The 25,301-nt window shown below is 39.7% G+C and overlaps 15 protein-coding genes across 15 annotated transcripts; 6 read left to right on the plus strand and 9 right to left on the minus strand. All coding sequences in view use genetic code 12, as the record gives it.

Moving 5' to 3' along the window:
- Window positions 1–91: 91 nt before the first annotated feature.
- CORT_0D07090 (membrane protein) lies at window positions 92–1,246 on the minus strand (the record flags this gene model as incomplete). The annotated part of the gene is made up of 1 exon (XM_003869626.1): window positions 92–1,246. The coding sequence occupies one exon, from the start codon at window positions 1,244–1,246 to the stop codon at window positions 92–94; it is 1,155 nt and encodes a 384-aa protein (XP_003869675.1).
- Window positions 1,247–1,418: 172 nt separating this feature from the next.
- CORT_0D07100 (Pph21 protein phosphatase) lies at window positions 1,419–2,492 on the minus strand (the record flags this gene model as incomplete). The annotated part of the gene is made up of 1 exon (XM_003869627.1): window positions 1,419–2,492. One exon carries the CDS (start codon window positions 2,490–2,492, stop codon window positions 1,419–1,421), a length of 1,074 nt encoding a protein of 357 aa, XP_003869676.1.
- A 263-nt stretch (window positions 2,493–2,755) lies between these two features.
- On the minus strand, window positions 2,756–5,446 carry CORT_0D07110 (hypothetical protein; the record flags this gene model as incomplete). Its single annotated transcript, XM_003869628.1, has 1 exon — window positions 2,756–5,446. The coding sequence occupies one exon, from the start codon at window positions 5,444–5,446 to the stop codon at window positions 2,756–2,758; it is 2,691 nt and encodes an 896-aa protein (XP_003869677.1).
- A 471-nt stretch (window positions 5,447–5,917) lies between these two features.
- Window positions 5,918–7,495, minus strand: CORT_0D07120 (hypothetical protein; the record flags this gene model as incomplete). The annotated part of the gene is made up of 1 exon (XM_003869629.1): window positions 5,918–7,495. One exon carries the CDS (start codon window positions 7,493–7,495, stop codon window positions 5,918–5,920), a length of 1,578 nt encoding a protein of 525 aa, XP_003869678.1.
- A 140-nt stretch (window positions 7,496–7,635) lies between these two features.
- Window positions 7,636–9,000, minus strand: CORT_0D07130 (Tos1 protein; the record flags this gene model as incomplete). The annotated part of the gene is made up of 1 exon (XM_003869630.1): window positions 7,636–9,000. One exon carries the CDS (start codon window positions 8,998–9,000, stop codon window positions 7,636–7,638), a length of 1,365 nt encoding a protein of 454 aa, XP_003869679.1.
- Window positions 9,001–10,573: 1,573 nt separating this feature from the next.
- CORT_0D07140 (hypothetical protein) lies at window positions 10,574–11,722 on the minus strand (the record flags this gene model as incomplete). Its single annotated transcript, XM_003869631.1, has 1 exon — window positions 10,574–11,722. The coding sequence occupies one exon, from the start codon at window positions 11,720–11,722 to the stop codon at window positions 10,574–10,576; it is 1,149 nt and encodes a 382-aa protein (XP_003869680.1).
- Window positions 11,723–12,022: 300 nt separating this feature from the next.
- CORT_0D07150 (hypothetical protein) lies at window positions 12,023–12,583 on the plus strand (the record flags this gene model as incomplete). Its single annotated transcript, XM_003869632.1, has 1 exon — window positions 12,023–12,583. One exon carries the CDS (start codon window positions 12,023–12,025, stop codon window positions 12,581–12,583), a length of 561 nt encoding a protein of 186 aa, XP_003869681.1.
- A 101-nt stretch (window positions 12,584–12,684) lies between these two features.
- CORT_0D07160 (hypothetical protein) lies at window positions 12,685–14,931 on the plus strand (the record flags this gene model as incomplete). Its single annotated transcript, XM_003869633.1, has 1 exon — window positions 12,685–14,931. One exon carries the CDS (start codon window positions 12,685–12,687, stop codon window positions 14,929–14,931), a length of 2,247 nt encoding a protein of 748 aa, XP_003869682.1.
- Window positions 14,932–15,199: 268 nt separating this feature from the next.
- CORT_0D07170 (Tma46 protein) lies at window positions 15,200–16,264 on the plus strand (the record flags this gene model as incomplete). The annotated part of the gene is made up of 1 exon (XM_003869634.1): window positions 15,200–16,264. The coding sequence occupies one exon, from the start codon at window positions 15,200–15,202 to the stop codon at window positions 16,262–16,264; it is 1,065 nt and encodes a 354-aa protein (XP_003869683.1).
- A 30-nt stretch (window positions 16,265–16,294) lies between these two features.
- Window positions 16,295–18,175, minus strand: CORT_0D07180 (App1 protein; the record flags this gene model as incomplete). Its single annotated transcript, XM_003869635.1, has 1 exon — window positions 16,295–18,175. One exon carries the CDS (start codon window positions 18,173–18,175, stop codon window positions 16,295–16,297), a length of 1,881 nt encoding a protein of 626 aa, XP_003869684.1.
- A 407-nt stretch (window positions 18,176–18,582) lies between these two features.
- CORT_0D07190 (Bzz1 protein) lies at window positions 18,583–20,346 on the plus strand (the record flags this gene model as incomplete). Its single annotated transcript, XM_003869636.1, has 1 exon — window positions 18,583–20,346. One exon carries the CDS (start codon window positions 18,583–18,585, stop codon window positions 20,344–20,346), a length of 1,764 nt encoding a protein of 587 aa, XP_003869685.1.
- Window positions 20,347–20,385: 39 nt separating this feature from the next.
- CORT_0D07200 (Rps7a ribosomal protein S7) lies at window positions 20,386–20,946 on the minus strand (the record flags this gene model as incomplete). The annotated part of the gene is made up of 1 exon (XM_003869637.1): window positions 20,386–20,946. The coding sequence occupies one exon, from the start codon at window positions 20,944–20,946 to the stop codon at window positions 20,386–20,388; it is 561 nt and encodes a 186-aa protein (XP_003869686.1).
- A 357-nt stretch (window positions 20,947–21,303) lies between these two features.
- Window positions 21,304–22,062, plus strand: CORT_0D07210 (Rki1 protein; the record flags this gene model as incomplete). The annotated part of the gene is made up of 1 exon (XM_003869638.1): window positions 21,304–22,062. One exon carries the CDS (start codon window positions 21,304–21,306, stop codon window positions 22,060–22,062), a length of 759 nt encoding a protein of 252 aa, XP_003869687.1.
- A 17-nt stretch (window positions 22,063–22,079) lies between these two features.
- On the minus strand, window positions 22,080–22,661 carry CORT_0D07220 (Arf3 protein; the record flags this gene model as incomplete). Its single annotated transcript, XM_003869639.1, has 2 exons — window positions 22,080–22,592; window positions 22,647–22,661. The coding sequence occupies 2 exons, from the start codon at window positions 22,659–22,661 to the stop codon at window positions 22,080–22,082; spliced, it is 528 nt and encodes a 175-aa protein (XP_003869688.1).
- Window positions 22,662–23,951: 1,290 nt separating this feature from the next.
- CORT_0D07230 (Fox3 peroxisomal 3-oxoacyl CoA thiolase) lies at window positions 23,952–25,157 on the plus strand (the record flags this gene model as incomplete). Its single annotated transcript, XM_003869640.1, has 1 exon — window positions 23,952–25,157. The coding sequence occupies one exon, from the start codon at window positions 23,952–23,954 to the stop codon at window positions 25,155–25,157; it is 1,206 nt and encodes a 401-aa protein (XP_003869689.1).
- Window positions 25,158–25,301: the final 144 nt, after the last annotated feature.

The raw sequence follows: 25,301 nt of genomic DNA on the forward strand, positions 1-25,301 counted from the left end.
ATTATTATCTCATAAAACATCTTATCACAAGATTCGCCTCGGGTATCTACGAGATAATATAATAATAAAAACTCCTTTACTTATACACTACTTAATCAGTAAAATGCTGGATGGTTCTCAATTCATCCAACTTCTTGTGATTAGGACCACCTTTTTGGGCAATCAATGGATGTCTCCATTGTTTAACATAGCTGAACAATACGTCAGCCAATTTGGTTTGATCGTGTAAGCCCAAGTCCGCAAAAGTTTTAGCAGCAGGGTCTATATGTTGATCTATAATATGTCTTTGCATTTGGTCTGGGTTTGACAATTTCCACCATACTAATTGTTGTGCTTGTGCGATTAATTTAGCAATAGGCAATGGCAAGTCATAGTCGTGGAAATTGTAACTGATTGGACCGGCTTGTGCATAGTTTTCAGTAATACCATGAATCATTTGTCTGATATCTAGGTATGACAATTTCTCTGGTCCATACAATTCATACAATTGACCAGTAGTGGAGTCGTCATAAGCAATTTTTTCCAAAGCTCTAGCTACATCAAGTACATGAACTGGGTAAATTTGTTTTTGGTTTCTATTGGGAGTCCACATTTTAATTTTTGGTCCTAAGTAATTTAACAAATTGTCTTCTCTTCCAAACATTTGAGATGGTCTGACGATTGTGGAATCGGGGATGATATCTCTGACAACTTGTTCACCAACTCCTTTGGTTGCGTAAAATACTGATTCTGACTTTGGATCAGCATTGTAGGAACTGACATGGATATATCTTGGAACACCAGCATCTTTAGTAGCTTGAGCAATTCTTTCGGCCAAAGCAATATTGATATCAGCCATGGAAAAATTCTTGGTGTTGTAGTCAGCACCAATACAGTTGATAACAATATCTGAATGAGCAACTGAATCTTGTATGCTTTGCAAATTACGAGCATCGATTTCGACGAAATTGACAACTCCTAAGTCACCGGCAACTTTCAAAAATCTCTTTTTTAAATCATCTCTGTATGGAACAATTGTAGTAGTACCGTGTCTGGCAAGCTTTGATACAAGATAACGTCCCAAGAACCCACTAGCACCAAAAACTGTTGCTGTGTATCCAGTTCTTGACGAACGACCTCCTGGACCAACAGACAAATTTACTTTACCATTTTTAGTGATATTGATATCTGAGTCCAATACTGAGGTATATAACGACCTGCAGGGGACTGTTAATCTAGGTATGGTTCTAACTTGTGCTCTCAACATCGTTATGGATACTCTTAACCAAATTGGTAAATTTTTTTGTCTGCTTACAGTTTGATTTTCTACAACCTCTGGTTGGCTACTCAATGTCGTGTAGATAAATGTTGCGACACTACCTGATACTCTCGTAATACAAATACATTAAAGTACTAAATCGGTCTACACAACTTTCTCCTTACAAGAAGTAATCAGGAGTCTTTCTTGTAACTGTTGGCTCACCCGGCCTTACTGATGGATCGTATTGCAAAAATTGTCTGTTGTGTTGTTCATCCATCTCCATTATTGCTGCTTGGTTACCACATCTATAGCAATAATTTGGAGCTGAAAAGATTGTGACAACGTTTTCTTGATGGCTCCAACTAAAACCTTCCATAACCAACTGATGTGCTCTTGCAATTAAACTCAAGTCATTAGTGTGATTGAACTGCTCGGAAATATCTTGACCAAAAGTGAATCCAGCACCTCTAGGACTAATACCCCAGCCGCCTCTATCATCTGGATCGGACCATAGCAAGTCACACATGGGACCCTCGTGTGGCACCTCTTGAATTCTGTTTAATTCTCTTACTTGGTCAATGGTTTCAATCATTGGCGATAACCCACCATGTAAACAAAACACTTTATTGTCAACTAATGCTGTAATAGGGAAATAGTCAAACAAGTCAGTAAACACTTTCCAAACGGTTGCAGAACCATATTTTCGTAAACATTCATCATAAAATCCATAAACTTGAGTGATTTGTCTAGACTCGTGATTTCCTCTTAGAATGGTGATCCTATTAGGAAATCTCACCTTCATACAAACCAAATATGACACAGTTTCAACTGAATAGTAACCACGATCGACATAGTCACCCATAAACAAATAGTTGGTGTCGGGGCAAGGACCACCAATTTTGAACAATTCCATTAAATCGTGAAATTGGCCATGGACATCACCACAAATCGTCACTGGTACATGAACTGGCTGGACATTTTCTTCGCGTAGCAAGACGTCAATAGCCATGTTACATAATTTCTTAACATCTGCTTCTGAAAGAGGTTCACATTTTGATAACTTTTCGATCCATGCGTCTAATTGGTTAATTGACAGGGCATCTAGAGATGGCGCTTTTTCTTTGGCGTCGTCTGATGTGGCTGTCTCCTTGACATTGGCTTTGTTGGCCGATTTGATTGCAGATTCGTTGCTATTGTAGGTTTGCTGTTGGTCTTCAACGTCCTCCATTGGTACATCCGTGTCTAAATCCATTGTTTACTAGTAAATGCAATTGAAAAATGTGCTGTCTGTGTGATTAGCCTAATATAATTGGTTTAACGAAATGGCTTTGTTGGATCGCTATGTTGAATGGCAATACGTCTATATTGGATGAAATTTGTTACTCTATAGTGGTTGTTGTGGAATTTGTCGAGATTGTATTTTTTTTTTTTCGTTGACTAAAATTGTCATTCCTCACAATAAACAATTTACAAGAGACTGATGTTATACACAATTAAGACAAAGCTGTACTTACATTACCTTAGATTACTTAAATTGAAAAAGCTGGAGCCCATTACGTTGCCCTTGTCAGAGCCTTGGTTACCGTCTAACAGATTATCCTCAACGTAGTTTGTAGCGTTCAACAATGAGAAAAAACTCCTAGTGCTAGCGCTCATGGGTAGATTGTTGTTGTTTACATTGGGGAAATTAAACTGTGGTGTGGGTGGGTCATTGGCCAAAAAGTTTGCCGATGAAGCTTGGTTAACAAAATTATGACCGTGTTCATTCTTCGGTACAATAGTGAAAAAGTCTTGCTCTTCATCATCTTCGTCGTCGTCCGCTCTGTATTGGATCGCTGGAGTGGGGTTATTCACTTCAAAATCGGGACCGTCTAATCTAGACACTGTAAAGTCCCTCATCAATTCATTGACATCTATTTGAGACGCAAGTCGTTGTTGTGGTTGTAAATGAGAAAATGACGGTTGAGCTTGTGGTGTGATTCCTGTGTGTAATGGTATATCTATGTTGTGTGGGGTGTGCGGTGTTGGTTGGTACTGGCTAGATTGCAACTGTGCCTGTTCCTGCTTTTCATTAGACGTGTCCTCCTTTTTCACTTCACTCAACATCAAAAACCAGTTGTTGAGTATCTTGTGAGCTCGAATCAACTTGTTGATATTGTTGAAAAATGGTAAATGAGTGATTAAAAGTTCAGTATATCTAACCAACAACTCTTGGTCTTGTATGTTGACCGGCTTTCCTAGCCGTACCTCCACTTGCTTGATTTCAAGAAATATTTTCAAAATATGCAACAATGGTTGCAATATTTGGTAATTGGATACCTTAACCTTGAAAACATCTGAATCGGCAATCTCTAAACTGTTACTGATTGCATCTATAATTCGAACAATTTCCAATTTGCTTTGGTCAAAATTTAACGGTCGTACAAGCATAATCTTGAACAATAAAACCTCCCGAAGAATATTCCACATATGATCTGTAGATCTTAACGCATCAATTCTCCCTTTCAATTCAAAATATCCTGGTTGTGGTTTATCAAACTCCAACAGCAGATTAAACCATGAATTCTTGCAAAGGGGGTTTATCAACCCCAGATCCTCGATCATGTGCATTAATTCATACGGATAACCCTCACCACGATACTTCCTACTTTTCAAGTGCAACATGACATCATTATTTCTAAAGACATTGACATCGTAATTGTACGAGCTGAATATGATATAATACCGTTCAAAGGAGTAGATGAGCTCGTATAGTTCACGAATAGGTACCAATGAATCATTTTCCTTGACATTGATTAGTTGAAATGTGCTAATTGCTCGACTAAGGTACAAAATCTTTTGATGTTCTTGTGCTTCATTACCGTATGCATTATAACAATCTGTTGCTGAGTTAAGCGTATTCGTCAAATTTAGGATGTGGTTGTAGTTACACAATTGCATGTTTGATAATGCTAGATTGTAGTAGATTTGATACTGACTTAAATGAGCAAATAAATTTTGATTTCCATTGGCTTTATTTCTGGGTATGATCGAAGGAACAATAAAATTCTTTTCGATTAAGGAAAAAATTTCCAATACTTTGAAATGGCACAAGTTCTTAAACGTTTTAAATGGTCGGAAAGCGAGGTATTTCTTTGGATATCTTACAAACCTTTTAAATTTCTGTTTCTTCAACTTAATTAATATTTCCGCAATGATTTGATTCAAGGTGATGATTATTAGTAGCGTGGACAAGTAAAGCGAATCATCATGATGATCAACCAAGTTGATTTCTTGAAAATGGGTGTTTATTCCTTCAGTGTTGGTGATATTAGGATAATTTTTATTTAAAAATGCCACCAACCTGGAAAAATTGGCCAATACGGAGTTTACCGTCAATGGCGCAAGCAACTCCAAAATGGAAGGCTCTTCACCGATCAAGTTTAAATTCTCAATCAAATGGAAAGGGGTGACAAGATATTCCTCTGTGGTGGTGTCGGTTTGTGTATCATTGCTTGTCAGAGTTAGTAGTTGACTTGGCACTGTTCGAAGACTAGCACTCTCTGGAAGTTGACTTGGTGATATCTGTTGATTATCTACTTGTTGATAACTATTCTGTCTTGCTTGCTGTGGTGGGATCGGAGTCACAGAGTGTGCAACTGACGAACGGTTACTAACAGATGGAGTCGAGTGATGGGAAGATGTAGTTTCTTCTTCAATAACGCTAGGACTTTTCGAGTTCACTGTAGTTGAGGAATTTTTCGAAGACAACTCCGGTCTTGTCCAGTTTGCACTATTTGTGTTAAGTTCAATCACTTCACTTAGGTTACTAATCGAATCAATAGTTTTCTTTGACAACGCTTTTGGTCCTGATTTCTTGCGTTCTCTATTCCTCGTACACGTCCATCCATTAGTCTTGCAATGAGCACAAGGTGTGGTTGGTCCACATCTGACTTTTCTTATAGCACAAGCATCACAAGCTCGTGATGTAGTTGTTCTTCTCTTCTTAGTTGGGTTTTGGCTCTTTGTCGTATGCTTATTGGTTAGCTTCGTGATGGACTGGTTGGAGATATTTGGTAGAGTCAGTGCACCACCACCTTCCAAGTTACCGTCGTTGCGAAAGAATTCGGAAAGTCGAGATTTAGGGTCTGATCGGTCTTGCTGTTGGCGGTTGCTTTGTTGGAAGGGAGGGCTTTGCTCGTGTAAATCGACTGTGCTGTTGTCCATAGTGAGATGTGTCGACTGAGGAGGATGTGATGGTCTTGAAGAACCATTCGTTGATGCGTTGTATGACTTGTAAAAGCTCGTAAATAGGCTCAATTTTTTTTTTTGATGTTTTGTCTTTGCGTAGTTTTTTCCTTGTCCGAAATGATGGGGACCAAAACGATAAATGCAAGGGGAATCGACGTGGAGAAGTTATAGAACGGGGGTGACAAATTTGTGCTTGAGACGCCGGTGGTAAGCTATGCTACATCCTGTGATAAAGAGACTCACCGAAGGGTCCACCAACTCCCCTCACTGGCTGGTCCAAATAATACTTACTGCGCCCTTTTTTTGCAGCCTTTGGCTTTAGTTTTTCTCTCGGGTCGTTTCCATCCAGTGGGGTAAATGAGGAGACCTTTTGTTGCAAAAAGGTACCACTGTGATGCTGCATAAAGGAGGAATAATCTATACAAAAGAAAGGATGTATTACGCTTCTCAGCTATATATATCTCCCATCATGTCTCTGTACTGTCTTTGTCTATTTGCCATATCCAGGTAAATTTCATACTTGACATATAACAACGACAATTCAGTCTCCAGGGTAGGAGACTTCATGCCGCAGCTTTCACCTGGATTCACTACCTTTGATGATGTATTCCCCTTTGTCACTTCGTCAAAAGCATTCTCGTATGCCCAGTTTTGTTGACATAGTTGAGCTATATGGCCCATTTTCGCTGCGCCTAGACAACAATCGGCACTAATCACCTTGACTGATACATTACACACATCAGCAAGTAGTTGGACAAATCTAGTATTTTTTGACTGCGATCCGGAGATGATCAAGGTATCTATTCCTAAAGGTTCAATGAGTTCTTTCGTTTGGAACACAATAAATTCCATGATGAGGTTGTATTCAGCAAGTAATGATTCAGGAGTGGTGGTGTTAATAATTGGTCCCAATGGTCCATTGGGGTTATCAACAATCATTTCTGACATGTTGCCATCTTGGTATGGTGTTCTGTTTCCATATACATCACCATAGTAGAAGTAACCCTTTAATAACTCGTGTATACCTTTTCCACTCTGGCTCTTGGCTCTAGTTTCTTCCTCAAGTGTTTTGAAAGTTGTTGCGTAGTCATTTCTCAGTAATCCATGTTTTTCAAATACTCGTTCGTATAATTTACCTGTTGCGGGTTGTCCAAATTCGTAGAGCCATTGGCTGTCTTTGGCAAGACGGTATGGTCCCCATATTCCTGGGTGGTAACCCCTCTGTTGGCTACTGTAGATGAAGCATGTAGATGTGCCCGCAACCATGAAGCAGGAGTTTGCGTTTGTACCTGAGTACGAGTTGATCCAACCTGCGTAACAGTCAATACATCCATGTCCAATGACAGCATTTGTGCCACACACCACGCCAATAGGCTCACCTAATCGTGGGACATCGCTGGGTAGACTTATTCCGCCAATCTCAAGGGTAATCCCAGCTTCGCTGAGCAACTTTTTCGACCAGCCTTTAATCGATCCATCGATTGCGTACATCTCGGCACTTTCATGGTGCTCAAAAGGGTGGTACGCAACTTTCCCATCTGTTGCTTCATATTTCAACAAATAACTGATCCAATCATACAACTCAAAACAGACCAAGTCCTCGTTTCCAAACAAGTTTTGAATCATTTTCAACTTAGGAAGTCCGAGTTCGGCAACGAACTTGCCACCTAATTGACGTCGTGCTTGACTAATCTCGCTTGTGCATAAATTGTTGAGAAATTCAGTCTCCCTTATTGCAGAATTGTCCATCCAAAGTAAAATATCCGAGGGTGTCTCAGTTGATTCTATATTGAATGGCTCTAGATATCCATTTCTCTTTCGCGTAATGACAGCGGAGCAGGTGGCTGATATAGCAATAGAATCATATTGGGATGGTAACAATTGCAATAGTGATTTGTAAATTGGCACTGACGACTGAGAGATAAATTTCCCCCTATGTGTACCAATGGGTAGTTCATTAGTCTGAGAGTCGTAAGTGACACGAATTGACGATGTGCCTATGTCTACTCCAACATGTCGACTCATTGGCAAAAGAAGATCTAGTGATTTTTCATCGCGTATTAATATGAGAATTTCTTTATTAACTACTATACAAATACAAATACAAAATATCAGAACGATAAAAAATTTTTAAGGAAAAAGGCAAACGTCTGTGTAAGGATAATCTAGTAACCGATGGTGGCTGCTGAACCTGATTGTTGTAACCAGGAGTTGACAGTATCTTCATCCAAACTGGAACCAAAGTCGGTTGAATCATCAACTTGAACAATATGAATTTCATTACTAGTGAAGATGACAGCTGCTTTTAAGGATCCACTGGTTGGTCTGGCGAAATAATCTTGGGATCCACCACCACCATTGTTGGTGTTTGATGAAGCACCTTGACCATCATGCAAATGACTAATCAATTTGTCAGAACCAGATGACAAGATTTCAAATAAATCTAATTCACCACAACCAGTTTTCCAACATGAACAAGAAGAATCACCATATTGTAAAGTTCTTGGAATCTTGGCATTCAACAACCAAACAGCTGGCATATCAGCATTGAATCCAGAAGAACCATCACTTGGCATTTCAAATTCGAAAATGAAAATCTTTTCACTACCATTAAAACCGTGGTAAGCAACAGTTCCGTCCCTGTAGTACCCACAAGAGTTTCCTGAACATTCTTGGCCTGACATGACAACAAATTCAGTGTTTGATCCAATAGTAACTTCTTCTAAAGCAACGGCACTTGACGAACCACCAGAATTGTCTGAGTTAGCATAAGATAATGAGTTTCCAAACTTGGATGACCAGACTCCAGATCCTGAGCCACCGTAGTAGTTCAAAAAGACACAGTTGTCAGCATTTCCTGGGGTGTAGTAAGTGTCTCTTTCCCATGCACCATCAGCTGAAGCAGTTTCTGAAGATGAAGAATCTGATGAGGTGGTGGTTGGTGCAGATGAAGTTGAGATTGATCTGTAAGCTTTTCCTTGACCAGCTAAATTGGTAATGGAAGTGGTACCAGCAGCAGCAGCAGAAGAAGAAGAAGAAGAAGAAGTGTCTTGTTGTTGTTGTGCATTATCATCAACAGTGGCTGTTTCAGTAGTTTGTGAAGTTACTGTGTTTCCATTTCCATCAACCAAAACAGTTTGAGTAACTTGAACAACTTCAGTGGCTCTCTTATGTTTATGATGGATATGTTGAGTATTGCAATCCTCAACTTCTCTCTTGGCTTTACTATTGGATCCACTTGGGTAGTAAACACCAAATTGTAACAATTTCAAAGGACCTCTGAAATGAACTGACAACTCCTCATCAAGAGGACTCAAGTTGCCTGAAAAGGAGTATGATTGCTGGGTACAAGAACCACTACTTTCATCCATATTGGTGACATCTTGATAACTTCCAGAGAAACCAATACCTTTGTAGACGACTTTGGTAGTTTCTGAACAGTAGTAGTTACCACCATCGTATGAACAGGATGCCTCGACTGACAAGATCGATGACAACACAGCAATTAATGTAGCAGTTGAGAACTTCATTTTTGGGTATAATAATGTAGTTGGAGGATATAAATGAGTGACAAATGCTCTGTAGGTGAGTGTGCTATAAGGAACGACTAAAGGTTAGTGAACGAATACTATTTTGTTAGAAATAGTGGGATATTAAAAGGAATGACAATGTAGTTGGTAAATAACTCAAAGGAGTGAAATTAAAAAGAAAACAGCAAAGTGGTGATGAAAGGAGAGAAAAAGCCTTTTGTTGAAGGAGGGAGAATTTTGTTTTGGTTTTATTGTAAAACTACAGATTTTTGCTTAGACGCTATAGTACCACAATGCAAGGCTTGTTGTTGGAATTGTATTTTGCATCAATTAAATGAATGCCAGTTGTGTTTTGTGTTTTGTGTAATGTAAATATGGTTTATATATTTTTGTTTACAATTTTTTTCTTGCTAGACGATTTTTAAATTCAATTTCTTGACTATGGTAGAGGGGGTAGTGTACTATGGCTATTTATTGCTGGCTTTGGAAATAAACAAATTTTTGACCGCGTAGTGACACAAACATCCATGGACTCCTATTGTTTTATGACGTACTTCACGTGATATATTGTCGTGTTATTTGTCCTAATTGGGACAATCAAAAAATAAATAAACACACAGGAAACAGAAACAAAATTGGGCGTTTATTATAATTACACAAACACAAATTGCACCAAAAAACCCAAATCGTCTAATTCTGCCAGCCTTGTTTTGAAATTGTGCCAGAGTTGTTTTTTGATTGGCTGGTGGGAGGATTTGTGCTGGAATAATGGAAAAAGGCTTACAAGGAGGAGCCGGGTGAGGTCATTTTGAGTTATCAGATCACTTCATGGACTGATAGAATCACCCCCATGCCAGCAGCTCTTAACGAGAGTGTCGATCGGCCCATTTTCTTTGTATGTGAACGCATTATGGCACAAATTTGTATCTACAGTAGAATTGTTAGAGTAAATCGTAAGTTAGCACTTCCAAGAAAAGCTAAGCCGAGGGTGGGGCGTCTTACCGTTGTGAAAATTTTTTGCCTCAAAACTTGGCAAAAAGTTGAAAATTTATTGTAATGGGGATGTTTCAAATGAGAATTGATTAGCATTGTTCTTGTTTTAAGCCAACAGGTCTAGAACTATAGATTTATGAAGCTTTTGGGTTGAGGCATTTTCTTAGACCAGGATGATGAAATCTACTGCTTTCTCTTGAACTGTTGTTCTATGCAAAACATGCGAGTAATTACTGTCCTATTTGGTGATTTTTACAGATAATCATCTGCAATGTAGATTATTAGTTCTGCAGATTTGGATTTTGTGCTTCACTCACTTGGTTTGCAAAGCTTCATGCTGGCTGTCCCAAAAAAACACTGATTCGCTCTACTTCTCTAAAGTGTATTGCGCAAAGAAAACCGTTGCATTGTCTCAAAATCCGTTTTCCATCACAAAATCTTAAATGCCCAAATACCGAGAAAAGTTTTTTCATTTACGATGACTCCGATTTTGTGAAGAACAGAGAGGCATTTGGAAAGGCCGAGAAAGGTGTCTAAAGGGCTCATATTTCTAGATCATATACGTAAGTCTATCCGTACTTTAACTAATAAGTCTCTCTTCTAATGCTTCATCAATCAGCGTCCTTTCATCTTCATTTTCATCCTCATCTTTCAACCAACTTGGAATGAAGCTCCAATTTTCGACTTCAATTACGCCATTAAACCATAAGGTACCAAATACCAAAATTGCGAATCCAGTCATTTGTAGGAATTTGAATCGTTCCCATTGCATTACCACAACGGCAAATAACCATACAATCAAGGTCCTGCATGTATCTACTGTGGATCTTGCAGTGGCTGAAATCCGATGAGTTATAGACAATCCACAAAAGTTGAAACTGGCAATAGATGCCATAATGAGTAATGATGTAACAAGTACGGTTCTGTTGCCAAAAACTTGAGAAAATGCCTCCACAATGTTGAATGGTGATCGAGCAAACTCTTCCGGTGATTGAATACTCTTGGAAATAAAATTGAGCACCACCATGAACAAGGTGATTGTTGTAGCACCAAAGAACCCTTCAATGTAAACCAACTGTAATGGAATAATTGGTTGCTTGGCCAAGATGTGCTCTTCAACGACAAATTGTACACCTTGTAGCGAAGTGGCACCAATTATCAATATTATTCCAAAAACAATCAATCCAGCACCCAGTGTAGCTGATTCTGCTGTTTTTGTTTGTGATCCGCTAAGTCCAACAATCCCCACACCTAAAGTTATAACAAATAAGGCGATCCAGTGCAACTTTGATATCCTTCGATTGAGGAAGATAACTGACAATACAGCAACAAACAACACAACCGATCCACGAGTCATCTGATAGATGGATACAGGAACATAAATAAGTCCAACATTGAGCAACGTTGTACAACTTAAATCACAAATTGCGGGAATCGCCAACTTCCAATGTTTGAATATAGCAACACCTTCATCTGATCTCTCTTCTTCTCCACCTAACTGAATATATGGAGTCCAGTAATACCATTTATATCCCAAGTATACAAAAAACATGGACAATTCACCTAAAAACATTTGTAATGTTTGTATACCCGGCTGGTTAAAATATTGCGGATGGTTACTATCACAGTCGTGAACACATTGATTATCTTGGTATTTTGTAAGGAGCGAATTTGCAGCACCGGTGAATAGCGTACCGAGTACTATGAGTATGAGACTAGCGTCAACCATTGGATGTGGTTGGTTTGGGGTAAATTTTCATTCTCGTTTTAGATTTACCAAAATAGAGTTGAAAGCTACCAGTTGCGGTGCGGAGGGGGAGAAAGGGGGGGGAGGAACTAGGGCTGGGGAGTTGCTAAGGCGTAGGAGCTGGAAAAGAAATGGGGGTGTTCATAGAACTAAATAGACACGGGTATTGTCCCTTGGCCCTAGTTTACCCTCTTCGCTAAAAACCACTTCTCTGATAAATTAAATTTCGGCATAACTAAATTGCAAATACCACTTCTCTTCCCCACCACAATCTACTTGCTAATGAGTTCCTCTATTCAACCAATCAATCACCTGTTGGAATTGGTTGCTTCTTCCGTTCCAGTCATCACTTCTACCATCACTACGAATCGCAAAATCGCTCCAGCATTGTCGCTTGTGAATAACAATTTTTACCACAAGAACATCTCCCATGATCAGAGGATACTAACCATTCATGAAGCACTTCATAAGTCCGGGATATTGTTCTTGGTTAGTGTCTATTGCTTTCTTCGCAACTTGAATGAACTGAAACAACCAACGGGGGAGAAAGTCGACCTTTTTGCGTCGTTCTATTTGGAGCAATTTACCATGCTTCCATTTACTGGGGAGTTAGAGCTTACTAAAGATGAATTTGAAGTGGTAGTTAACTTATTTGATGATTTTTATATCGACTACAGCTTCATCACTTTGAGTCAGATGAGTGTCAAAAATAAGGGCAAGTTGCAGCAGGGGATTGCAGATTGGTTTAAAGCAAGAGGCATAGTCATGGAGTCCAATAAGGAATTTTCAAGGGAAGTCCTTAGTGCCGCGTTGAATGATTGGTATCTGCATTTGCAGAGATAAAGGGTTTTAGCTAGTGATAAATTTTGTTTTGTAATTTTTTGTTGATCCTGCGATGCCATCTCTAGAGTGTACCCTTTACAGTTCCTCTTCTTCTTCACCAAATGACGGAAAGATCCCACAAGAGACAAAAGGTAGCTACTGACGAGTCACAGGCAGAAATAGTTGCCGAAGCAGCAGAGCAATCCCTCCATGATCATCCACATCCAAAAGAGAATGACGAGTTGATTCATCACGACAATGGCGAATTCAAAGGACTTGTACGTCATAAAACCACTGCTAAAGATGCAGAAAGATTAGAAGACGGTCCGGTTAATCCATTCACAGGGGAAGAGTTTTCCGAATCGTACTTCAAGATTCTCAAAGTTCGTCGTGATTTGCCAGTACATGCGCAAAGAGAAGAGTTTCTCAGGATTTTCCATTCAACGCAAATAATGGTGTTTGTTGGTGAAACAGGTTCGGGTAAGACTACGCAAATCCCCCAATTTGTTCTTTATGATGAGATGCCTCATTTAACTGGGAAACAAGTTGCCTGTACACAACCAAGAAGAGTGGCAGCAATGTCGGTTGCCCTGCGTGTTGCCGATGAAATGGATGTGAACTTAGGAGCCGAAGTTGGGTATAGTATACGTTTTGAAAACAAAACGAGCTCAAAGACTATTCTCAAGTATATGACTGATGGTATGTTGTTGAGAGAAGCGATGGAGGATCATAATTTGAGTAGATATTCCTGTATTATCCTAGATGAAGCACATGAGAGAACATTGGCTACTGATATATTGATGGGATTGTTGAAACAAGTGAGTTTGAGAAGACCAGATTTAAAATTGATTATTATGTCGGCAACATTGGATGCGGAAAAGTTTCAAAGTTATTTCCATGACGCACCGTTATTGGCAGTTGCTGGTAGAACCCATCCGGTTGAGATTTACTATACACCTGAGTTCCAACAAGACTACCTCGATGCAGCAATCCGTACTGTTTTGCAGATCCACGCCACTGAGGACGAGGGTGATGTATTGTTGTTCCTTACCGGTGAGGAAGAAATTGAAGAAGCTTGTAGGAAGATACAATTGGAAGGTGATCATTTGATTAGGGAAAATGGCTGTGGTCCACTAAAAGTGTACCCATTGTATGGGTCGTTACCACCTAATCAACAACAGCGTATCTTTGAACCAGCACCAGTGAATCCACATGGTCGCCCAGGAAGAAAAGTCATTGTTTCAACCAATATAGCTGAAACGTCATTAACCATTGATGGTATTGTTTACGTTGTTGATCCTGGATTTTCGAAGCAAAAAGTGTACAACCCAAGAGTACGTGTTGAGTCTTTGCTTGTTTCCCCCATTTCCAAGGCAAGCGCACAACAAAGGGCTGGTAGAGCTGGTCGTACAAGGCCTGGTAAATGTTTTAGGTTATACACTGAGGAAGCATTCAAAAAGGAATTGATTGAACAATCGTATCCCGAAATTCTACGTTCAAATTTATCATCAACAGTGTTGGAATTGAAGAAGTTGGGTATTGATGATTTGGTTCATTTCGATTTCATGGATCCACCAGCACCTGAAACTATGATGCGTGCATTGGAAGAGTTGAATTATTTACAATGTCTCTCCGATGAAGGAGAATTGACAGCTCTAGGAAGATTGGCTTCCAACTTCCCCCTTGATCCTATGCTTGCCGTTATGTTGATTGGATCACCAGCTTACAAATGTTCCGAGGAAATCTTAACCGTCGTTGCCATGTTAAGTGTACCTAATGTGTTTGTACGCCCGCAATCAGCACGTAAACAAGCAGATGAAGCGAAATTGTTATTTGCCGAACCGGATGGTGATCATTTAACTTTAATCAATGTATATGAAGCATTTGCCGCACGATCTGAGGAAGTACACAGGTGGTGTCGTGACCATTTCCTTAGTTACCGTTCACTAGTTTCGGCACGTAATGTGCGTTCACAATTAGTGCGAATGATGGAAAGATACGACTTGGAATTGGTGACTCTATATGGTGAAATTCCTGAACATCAGTATTGGCAAAATGTTAAAAAAGCTCTTGTTGGTGGGTTCTTTATGCAAGTGGCTAAAAAGAGAAGTGGTGGAACTAAAGGATACCTCACTGTCAAAGACAACCAAGATGTCATGATTCACCCAAGTACAGTAGTGTCGAACCCTGGTGAATGGGTGATCTACAATGAATTTGTATTGACAAGTAAAAACTATATCAGAACTGTGACTACTGTGCAACCAGAATGGCTAATTGAGATTGCACCAAAGTATTACAATTTGGACCATTTTGCCAAAGGTGATGTTAGATTGAGTTTGGAGAGGGTACAGGTTAGAGTAAAGAGATAAAATAGCGTATGTAGACCTTCCAGTTAACTATATTTAATTACAGAATGGCTTACTTGTAGGAAGACGCTTTTTTTGAAGCTTGATCCATCAAAGACATGAGAACTAGCAAAACACCTGACAGTATTTTGATAATAAGTAAATCATACATACTGATTGTGGTCAAGTTTGGATGCAAAAGTTTTTTTTTTCAATTGTTGCTGAAAAAAAAAAAAAATTACATCATTTGGTTAAATCATCACAAGACTATTAGACAACCCAGGAATACACCATGCCACCAAAGAAGAAGCAACAACCATCAGATAAGAACAAGGCCAAGGCTAAGTCTAAGGCAGCCGAAGACAAGACTTTCGGTATGAAGAACAAGAATAAGTCGAAAAAAGTGCAACAACAAATTAATCAATTACAAGCAGGAATTGATGGGGGAGCAGCAAAGAGGAAAGAGGCTGAAGCTAAGAGGAAAGCGGAGGAAAAGAAGGCTGCTGAAGAAGCAAAAAGAGAAGCAGCTAAACTTTTTGGAATACAACAACAAAAAGTGCCATTTGGAGTTGATCCAAAGTCAGTCTTGTGTGAATTTTTCAAGCAAGGTGTTTGTACCAAAGGAAACAAGTGTAGATTCAGTCACGATCCAAATGTCGGAAGAAAAGATGCCAAGAAGGATTTGTACACTGATGCCAGAGAGGAAAAAGAGCAAGACACAATGGATAACTGGGATGAAGAGAAATTGCGTAGTGTCATTCTTTCGAAACATGGTAATCCAAAAACTACAACTGACAAGGTCTGTAAGTACTTCATAGACGCAGTGGAGAACGGTAAATATGGATGGTTCTGGGTGTGTCCGAACGGCGGTAGTGAATGTAAATATAAACACTCGTTACCACCAGGATTCGTATTAAAAACAAAGGAGCAAAAGAAATTGGAGAAACTAGCGGCAGAAAGTGCACCAAAGATTACATTAGAGGAGTTTTTGGAATTGGAAAGAAGCAAACTAGACAAGAGTACATTTACTCCAATTACAGCAGAGTCATTTAAAAAATGGAAGATTGAACAGAAATCAAAGAAGGAGGATCAAAAGAAGGAAGAGGAAAAGAAAAGTGGGAAGAAACCACAAACTGGTAGACAAGTTATATTGGAAAAGTTTTCCGACAAATATTATACAGAGGAAGACGATGGTGGGGAAACTTGGGACTTGTCTCAATTCAAATCTGATCTTCCTGATGAAAATTCTAATATTAAAGATTATGGTGACGGGTCGAACGCACAGGAGTATTATCAAGACGATGGAGAGAGAAACGGAGAGGCTAAAGAGATTAATACAGAAGCCAATGGAAACTGATCAGCGCTTGATTATTTAGATCTATATAAATTATTTCACGCGTACATCTTCATCCAACTTGTTACAACTGCTCTCGAAAAATTTGTCATCACTATCCATAAATATGTGGATTTGGGTGTTTGTGTTCTTCAAAGCAGTAATTGCTGTGGACACTCTACGTACCCACTCTGCTCCCTTTTTATCTCGATCTTCCAATTCCATAAACCCGGGGGAGTCGTATATGCTGCCAGGCTCATAATCGTACCCACTTCTCAGTTTCGTTCTAGAACGTCTTGGAGGTAACGGTGGTCTGTACTCATCAATCATCAGGTTACCATCTGACGAGACATTAGATGACGGTGGAACCGATGCTGGCTGAGGGGACCCTGCAGACCGTGATTCTGGTGGAGAAGATACTGCAGATCTTAATGCGGGAGGAGTAGACTCTCCTGACTGAGATGCTGGTGGCAGCTCGCGCAGACTTGAACTGCTTTGTAGGTTTTTCGGCTTCTTCGGTTTCATGGGTGGCTTTTTCTTTGACAAATTCAGTGATGCAGCAGTTGGCGGAAGTACTGGCGAATCTGACAAGTCAATCAAATCAACTTCATGAGCGTTATCCCTCTTTTGCGATACCTCCTCATTCTCCCTATAATTACGCGACACATCTGTTCTCCTTTTTGCCAAAAGTCGCAATAGCTCCTTCAAAATACGACGGTCATCCTCGAGGGATAATGAGTTTTCAACATATCGAATATATATCGACAAAACTCTATTGGGATAGCTAATCGCTAGGTCCACATATGCTTCCAAGTCGTATTCCCCAGAATCACCAATACAAACAAACTTTTTATCAGGAAAGTCTCGTAGAATCTTATGCAACATAGTCTTTTTCCTCGACAGTGAGGGTTCCAATAGCGAGGAAATCATGCTACCTAAGTATCTCTTTAAGTGTATTGATCCCTTTGGTAAGCCAACAAGATTAAAATATTCCGATATTGATGGGAATAATTGCCATGGTGAGTTTGAAACATAAAAGAAACTGATATCCCTCTTCTTACTGAGATCCATATACCATTTAACAATTGAAGGAATTTTCCAGGCTTCAAAATCTTGCAACAACAAATTTCGAAGCAAGAGTCGCTTGTCACCTACAACTCCTGTGAGCTTAACCGTGTCATCAATGTCACTAATAACACCAAGACCATTTGAGGGGACTATCATTATATTTTGGGCCGCAAAGACGGTTTCAGTGACCATCGATGATGCAAAGATTACCGATGGTTTGTAATTGACCTCTATTGTAGTGTGGAAATAGCCATATCCATCGGTCATTAACTTCTCATGTGCCACTTTTTCATGCTGACTCTCCGACCCAATAGTGATCTTGATTTCGGTATTCGGTATTGATTTAGCAAAAAAGTCGGCTAGTCTTTCATTAATTATAGCGTCAGAGTTGGGTGTGCCTGGAGATGAGTTTGTACTTTGATCTGACGCCACAGAGTGGATTGACTCATTATCAGATTCGCTCTCTTTGTGATGCACTTGGTGAGCTGGGAGGTATGCAGTTTCATTTTGGAACTGCAGTTCAACATCCTGGTTATCTCGTTTCATCAACTGTTTGATAACGGACATCATGACTCTATTTTTCCTATTCATGGCCCCTGGTGCTGACATCCATCCAGCAACGTCAACGTAATACTTGTCCTCTAGCTTTCTTGTGTATGTAGGGTATAACTTTATCCGTGTGTCTTTCGGGAGAACCACCTTGCCTTCTTCATCGTAAACCTCTCTTGGATTGGTAAATGCTTTTGACGCACCAGATGCGAATGAGGTTACAGATCCGGTGATCTTTGGGATGTAGTTGTCCCTAGTACTTTTTGCAAGTCCTATCAATCGTTGTCTTCTTGACATTGGGTTGCTTTCGGTATTCATCGATGGGTTGGTATTGTGCGATTTTGTGAAATTTGAATGCACTGAAATTAAAATCGAGGAGAAAGTGTTGTTGATAGATCAATGGAGGTCAAGTAAAATGTATCAATGGAGATGGATGAGAGGTGTTGATGCGGGTGATTTAAGTGATGACTGTCAAAGAATGTAAGTGACGTAGGTGTAGTTAATTTGGATAATTTTAGGTGGAAACAGGGTAAATCAGTTGATAGTGCTCGAATTACTATAAGCCCACTACTGCTCTATCTAATCTAATTACACCTGTCACTGGACCAGTAGCTTTGGACCCACTTGTCGTGTGCAACCACTGGATCAACTGCGGTTATAACTTTTGGTCAAACGCACAGAAAAATGTAATTTTCCATCCGCCAACAACTTTGCCCCTACAAAACATGACATTAGATCAATTGTCGATAGGAAATGAACTAAAGGATTCCTATAAAGTTACATCAACTTGGATCAAAAATGGTATTAACTTCTTGGGTGATATTGATGAGTTTTACCGTGAACGAGCGGTTATCGAAAAGGAGTACTCAACAAAGTTAAAGGAGTTGACAAAGAGATTCTTTGAAAAGAAGGCCAAGGTTTCATCCAACTTGTCAGTAGGGGATGAGCCTCAAATTACTCCTGGGTCATTGGAAAGTGCATCACTAGTTCTTTGGAATGAAGTATTAACTCAAACAGAGGCAATTGCCGATGAAAAGGCTAATTTCAGTCGTGAGTTGCAACTAAAGATTGGAGAAAATTTAGTCAGTTTGAGGGGCAAGTGCGAGAGGATTGAGCGTCAGATAGCGCAGATTAATGAGTACCTAACTACTGAGAAGAAAGGTGTCGAGGATGAGGTTGCAAAAGCAAAAAAGCATTATGATTCGTTGTGTCAATCTACAGAAACGGCGAGGGACAAGAATCAAAAATCGCCAAGTGACAAGCATGCACGGAAGTTAGCTGATAGGGAAGTTGAAATGAATAATGGGAAAAATGCATACTTGATCAAGATTAATACGGCTAATCGATTGAAGGATAAGTATTATTACCAGGATGTTCCTGAAATATTGGATTACTTACAGGAGTTGAATGAGGATAGGGTTGCCTTGATGAATAAATTGTTGAGGAACGCAAACATTGTGGAAAGGAACTCATTGGACAAGGTAAAGGAGAAATTGCATTTGATTGATAATACAATTGATCAGAATGATCCGAAATTGGATGTGGCTATGTTTATTAAGCACAACACGGTTGACTGGGCTGAGCCACAGGACTTTTATTTCATTCCATGCTCATTTTGGCATGATGATGAGAGTTTGGTGATAAAAGAGCCGGAGTTGACAGAATTAAAGAAGCGACTTAATATTGCCACGAACGAGTATGGAAAGTTTGAACAATCAAGTTTGGATATGAAGCAGTCGCTTGAGGAGAGTACAGCAAAGAGGAAAACTGATGAGAGTATCACGCTCAAGTTTGACTCTGGGTTACAAAACTCACTAACCCTATTGAGCAAATTTATTAAAGAGGACACAAGTAGGGTCAAGAATGAAGTTGAGATTGAAATCATTCAAAATTTTGCTGGCGATAAAGATTTGAGCTACGTTGCTCCTGTGGCGCAAAAGAAGTCTCGTTTTGGATTCCTCAAGGGTAAAAAGACTGAGCATGAGCAAAGTGATGCCCATTCAGTTCACACAGTTAAGTCACAAACGTCAACCATCTTACCTAGTGGCATTTTCAACCTTCGGAATAAGAGCTCTAGTATAAAAGACTCTAGTGACCCCACAGCTAGAGCTTTGTATGCATATGCTGCAACCAGTGCTGATGAGACAGGAATGCATCCCGGCGATGAGCTTTCCGTAGTAGAAGAGGATGACGGTTCAGGATGGACAATGGTGTCTGGTCCTCAGGGACAAGGGCTAGTACCAACATCATACATTGAAATCAAAGCTGCAAAGAAACCACCACCAGTTGCACCAAAAAGGGGTGCAAAAAGAGTGCAATACTTGGAAGCGCTTTACGATTACACTGCCGATGGTGAAGATGAGCTAAGCATACGAGTTGGAGATCGAATCATATTAGTAGAAGATGACACAGACGGTGGTGGCTGGACTGAAGGAGAGTTGAATGGAGAAAAAGGAATGTTCCCCACTAGTTACGTAAAAAAGATATAGCTTTCTTATATATTACCAATAACACACTTTTACATACACTTAATGAGTTTCACCTGGGATTTCAAAAACAACTTGTTTTCCAGTCAATTTGGTGTATAATTGTTGGAATGAGTCCAATTTATAGTCAATAGCAGTAGAGTCTTTTGAGTCCAACAAGACTTTTTGGATCTTGTTACCACCAACCAAGTATCTTACTCTCTTTCCGGTGATTTCAGTTGGGAAAACCAAGTCTTCCAACAATTTGTCGTGAACGGCAGTCAAGGTTCTTGATCTTGGTCTCTTTTGTTGTTTTCTAGCTTTTCTTGATGGTTTTGGCAAAATTCTTCTTTCAGCCAAAAAGACAACATGTCTGTCTGGGAATTTCTTTTCCAACTCTCTGGTCAATCTAGTTTGAATCTTTCTGTAACCGGTTAACGATGGTGGTGGGACGAAAATGGCAAGAGCCTTCTTTCCTCCATTGACATCGATTTCTCTGACGGATTTGAATTGTAATGGACGTAAGTCAGCTTTTAAGTCGGTGGTAGATTCCAAATCAAGGAAAGCTTGAGCGACTTTCAAGTCGAGTGGTGATGGTGATTCAGCAAGGATCTTTGATGCCATGTTTGTTGATGAAGATGGAGAGGGTATGATAAGGACAATGTGAAACTTTTTGGCTTTATTTTTTTCTTTCTGGTTGTACGAAAAATGAGTTCGTTCACGTGAGCAGAGTGAAAAATTAAAATTAGGGCGCAACCCTAGGAAGGACTTGTGCACGTGATTGTGGAACAAAGGGAAGGGAGGCAACTGAGGATGAAGACTCGCGTGATTGGGACACCTGGGAGTAGCCTAAGTCGTCTTATTGCATTTGCAGAGTCCCTAAATGATAAAACTTTGGTATAACTATTCCAGTGTTTCGGCAGTCCCCCTTTATATCCCCACTCCTCTATTTGAGCCGCACGATTTTATCCCCGAAATTATATGCTTCGCTTGCTTCAACGTCGACTCACCCACTCAATGTCTATCGAAACTGCTAAAAAATTGGCGGCATATAAAGCTGTTGATGAAAACTTACCACCAAATGCCAAGGTAATTGGTATCGGATCTGGATCTACTGTTGTTTACGTTGCTGAACGTATAGGACAATTACCCAACAAGGACGACTTTGTATGCGTATCAACCGGGTTCCAATCAAAGGCACTTATTATCGACAATGGTTTACATTTGGGACAGATTGAACAATACCCATCACTTGATATTGCCTTTGATGGTGCTGACGAAGTTGATGCACAATTGAACTTAATCAAAGGTGGTGGTGCTTGCTTGTTTCAAGAAAAGTTGGTTGCCTCCGCCGCAAAGAAGTTGATTATTGTTGCTGATTATAGAAAGCAGTCAAAGAAGTTGGGTGAGCACTGGCATCAAGGTGTACCCATTGAGGTTGTACCTATTGCTTTTACCAAATTGATTGGTGACATCACTAGGTTGGGCGCTAAATCAGTGAACTTGAGACAGGGAGGTAAAGCCAAGGCTGGGCCTGTAATTACCGACAACAACAACTTTATCTTGGACGCTGATTTCGGTGAAATTGATGACCCAATCAAGTTGCACAAAGAGTTGAAGCAATTGGTTGGTGTTGTTGAAACTGGGATCTTCTCGGCCATTGCTGAGAAGGCATATTTTGGTGAAGAGTCGGGTGATGTAACTACATGGGGAGAAACAGTTATAGAGGAAAGTAAGTAGATCCAGACTAAGTAGGTTTATTTTGAATGCGACGAGATCCAATTGAGTGTTTCAACTAATCCTGTTCCATCTATGGCTACTGTGGGAATAACTGACCAAGTATGGTTACCACTCAACTTATTCAACTCAAACTTTTCAATCAAATCCTTTGGTTTAACAGCACCATCAACATCTTGTTTATTAGCCAACACTACAAGCAAACAGTTGTTCAACTCTTTGTCCGTTATTATCCTGTACAATTCCTGTTTTGACTCTTCTAGACGAGATTGATCACTAGAATCAACCACATAAATTAATGCATTAGTCCCCGTGAAATAATGTCTCCACAATGGTCTGATTCTCTCTTGTCCACCACAATCCCACACTGCAAATGAAACATTCTTGTGTTTGACTGTTTCAACGTTGAAACCAACAGTGGGTACCGTTTTGGATGTCTTACCAAGCTTCAATTTGTAAAGTATCGTTGTCTTTCCTGCATTATCCAACCCGAGCATCAATATCCTCATCTCTCGATTCTTGAAGAGCTTAGACTAGAGGGGAGAGTTAGCACATGACTGCATGCCTCTGTGATGTATCATACATACCACTAAGGAACCCATCTTGACCTGGTGTTTCCTAACGCGTATGGGTTGTTTTTTGATGTTACACCAAAATATCAAATGATTTTCAAATTTCGACAAATTAGACGAGTAAACATGACACAAAAACGGAAGCCACACACAAATGGTGGATCTGTGTCGTTAAAGTGTTGTATGAAGTAGGGACTGGCTGATATGGAATAGAATGACGGGGATGGCCAATGCAGGCGAGTCAAAGCGTAAAGGTATTCCGTGATAACTTTGAATGTATTCTGCGCTTTGAATGGAACCTTTACGTAGTTCCTTTGGGGGGGGATCTCTTTTATTTACCCAGGTGCTTTGTAATGTAATCCAAATCGTATTTTTTGGAAACGGTTTCCGAAAAGTTTTCACCAAACTGTTGGAACAATAAATTTCAATTCCCAATATGGAAATCTAGCAAACACATCCTAACATCAATACTTCCGTTGGTCCAAAAAAAAAAGAAATTTCCCCAGACTTTTGGTACCGCTTCTTCAATTTTTTGTTGCAAAATAATTGCAAAAAAAGGTTTGAAGCATATCGCAGGGAAGAAATGCAATAGAATCGAGGGGTGTGTTTATATTATGCATAATATAGGGTGCAGGAAATACCACGTGTCCTCGCTATAATGCTTCTGGGTAATATCAACAGAATCTTGAAATCTAGGCTCAAAGAATATCCAGAGATAAAGTTTACTACATATACTTTAGTTTGAACAGATTTGCTATTCTACGACTTCTCTGGGGTCACCACTATTATGTAAGGGCCCAATAGCTTCCTTACCCGAGATAACCCCTGCTGCTGTGTGTTTTATTTAAGAGAAAAATATTTTGCCCTCATTTAAAGCCCAATGCTCCTCAAAGCTTAATTTAGAAGCCCATATAGCAGCCCGTAATGAGGCGCTACCCCCCTCTGGACACCTCCTCTTGGTGTTGGTTCTTCACAAGTGCTTCCTATAATATCATTTATTTTCTTTATTTTTTATTTTCGGTAAAAAAATCAAAACGGAAATAAAAATTATCACTTTCCCCCACACAAAGAATTTTCTTTTTCCTCGGTTGATGAATAACCGCTTAGAAAATCACAGACGCAGTTCTCTTTTACGCCGCTGATAAAGGCAAAAATTCTTTTCTCCATTTTTCAATTACAAATCCAGAAAAGTTTCACCCTTCTTAATTTCTTTTCTTTTAAGAGACGACAGTTACAACTACAACTTCAGTTACAGTTACAGTTACAGTTACAACTACAGTTTCGCTTCTTTTACGCTTCGGTTACAGTTTTGCTTCAGTCATGTCTCAATACAAACAAAAAAACCCAGATGATGTTGTCATCGTTGCTGCTTATCGTACCGCATTGACCAAAGGTGGTAGAGGTAGTTTCAAAGATGTTGGTTCCGACTACATTTTAAAAGAGTTGACTGAGCAGTTTATCAAGAAGACAAAATTAGACCCTTCTCTTGTTCAGGATGTTGCAATTGGTAATGTCTTGCATTCAAGGGGTGGAGATTTTGAACACCGTGCGGCATTGATGGCTGCCGGTATCCCTTATACAAGTGGATTCGTTGCTATCAACAGATTTTGTTCATCTGGTTTGATTGCTGTTTCCCAGATTGCCAACAAAATCAAAACTGGGGAGTTGGAATGTGGTCTTGCTGGGGGAGTCGAGTCTATGAGTAAAGATTATGGTCCAAATGCCATAATCAAGTACGACCCCGCATATGCTGACCACCCCGAATTTCAAAAAAATCAAATTCCAATGGGAATCACAAACGAAAATGTTTGTGATAAATTTGGTATTCCAAGAGAGGCTCAGGACCGCTTTGCCGCTTCATCATTCAACAAGGCAGAAGCTGCTCAAAATTCAGGAAAGTTTAAGGATGAAATTTTGCCAATAGAAGCTTTTATTGAAGATGATGAAGAAGAAGATGAAGATGGTGAACCTATTGAAAAGAAAATAACTGTTACAGAGGATGAGGGAATTCGAAAGGGAGTTACACCAGAGAAGTTGGCTAAAATTAAACCAGCCTTTAAAAAGGATGGTTCAACTTCCGCTGGTAATGCATCACAAGTCACCGATGGGGCTGCCTTGGTATTGTTGATGAGAAGATCATTTGCCGAGAAACATGGATACCCCGTCCTTGCTAAATACGTTGGTTGTTGGGTCGCTGGTGTTCCACCTGAGATTATGGGTATTGGTCCTGCTGTTGCTATTCCAAAGGCTTTACAAAAGACTGGTCTTAAAGTTGATGACATCTCTGTTTTTGAAATCAATGAAGCTTTTGCTGGTCAATGTTTGTACTCCATTCAATCTGTTGGAATCCCAGAAGAGAAAGTAAACTTAAATGGTGGCGCTATTGCTTTAGGTCATCCTATGGGAGCCACTGGTGCTAGACAATATGCTACTATCTTGCCATTGTTGAAACCAGGTGAGATTGGTTTGACTTCTATGTGTATTGGAACTGGTATGGGAGCTGCTTCCATCATTGTTAGAGAGTAAGCTTTATATAGTTTGAAATGATATGATTTGTCTTGAGTATTTTTTTTTTCACTCTTCTCAGTTCACGCTTCTTCTTATTGTCTCTTCTGGAATCACCACTGGTAGATCACAACAAGAAAACAAAAACGTTTCTCTCCCTCGTTG

Source organism: Candida orthopsilosis (assembly GCF_000315875.1).
Source record: "Candida orthopsilosis Co 90-125, chromosome 4 draft sequence".
Classification (NCBI taxonomy): domain Eukaryota; kingdom Fungi; phylum Ascomycota; class Pichiomycetes; order Serinales; family Debaryomycetaceae; genus Lodderomyces; species Lodderomyces orthopsilosis.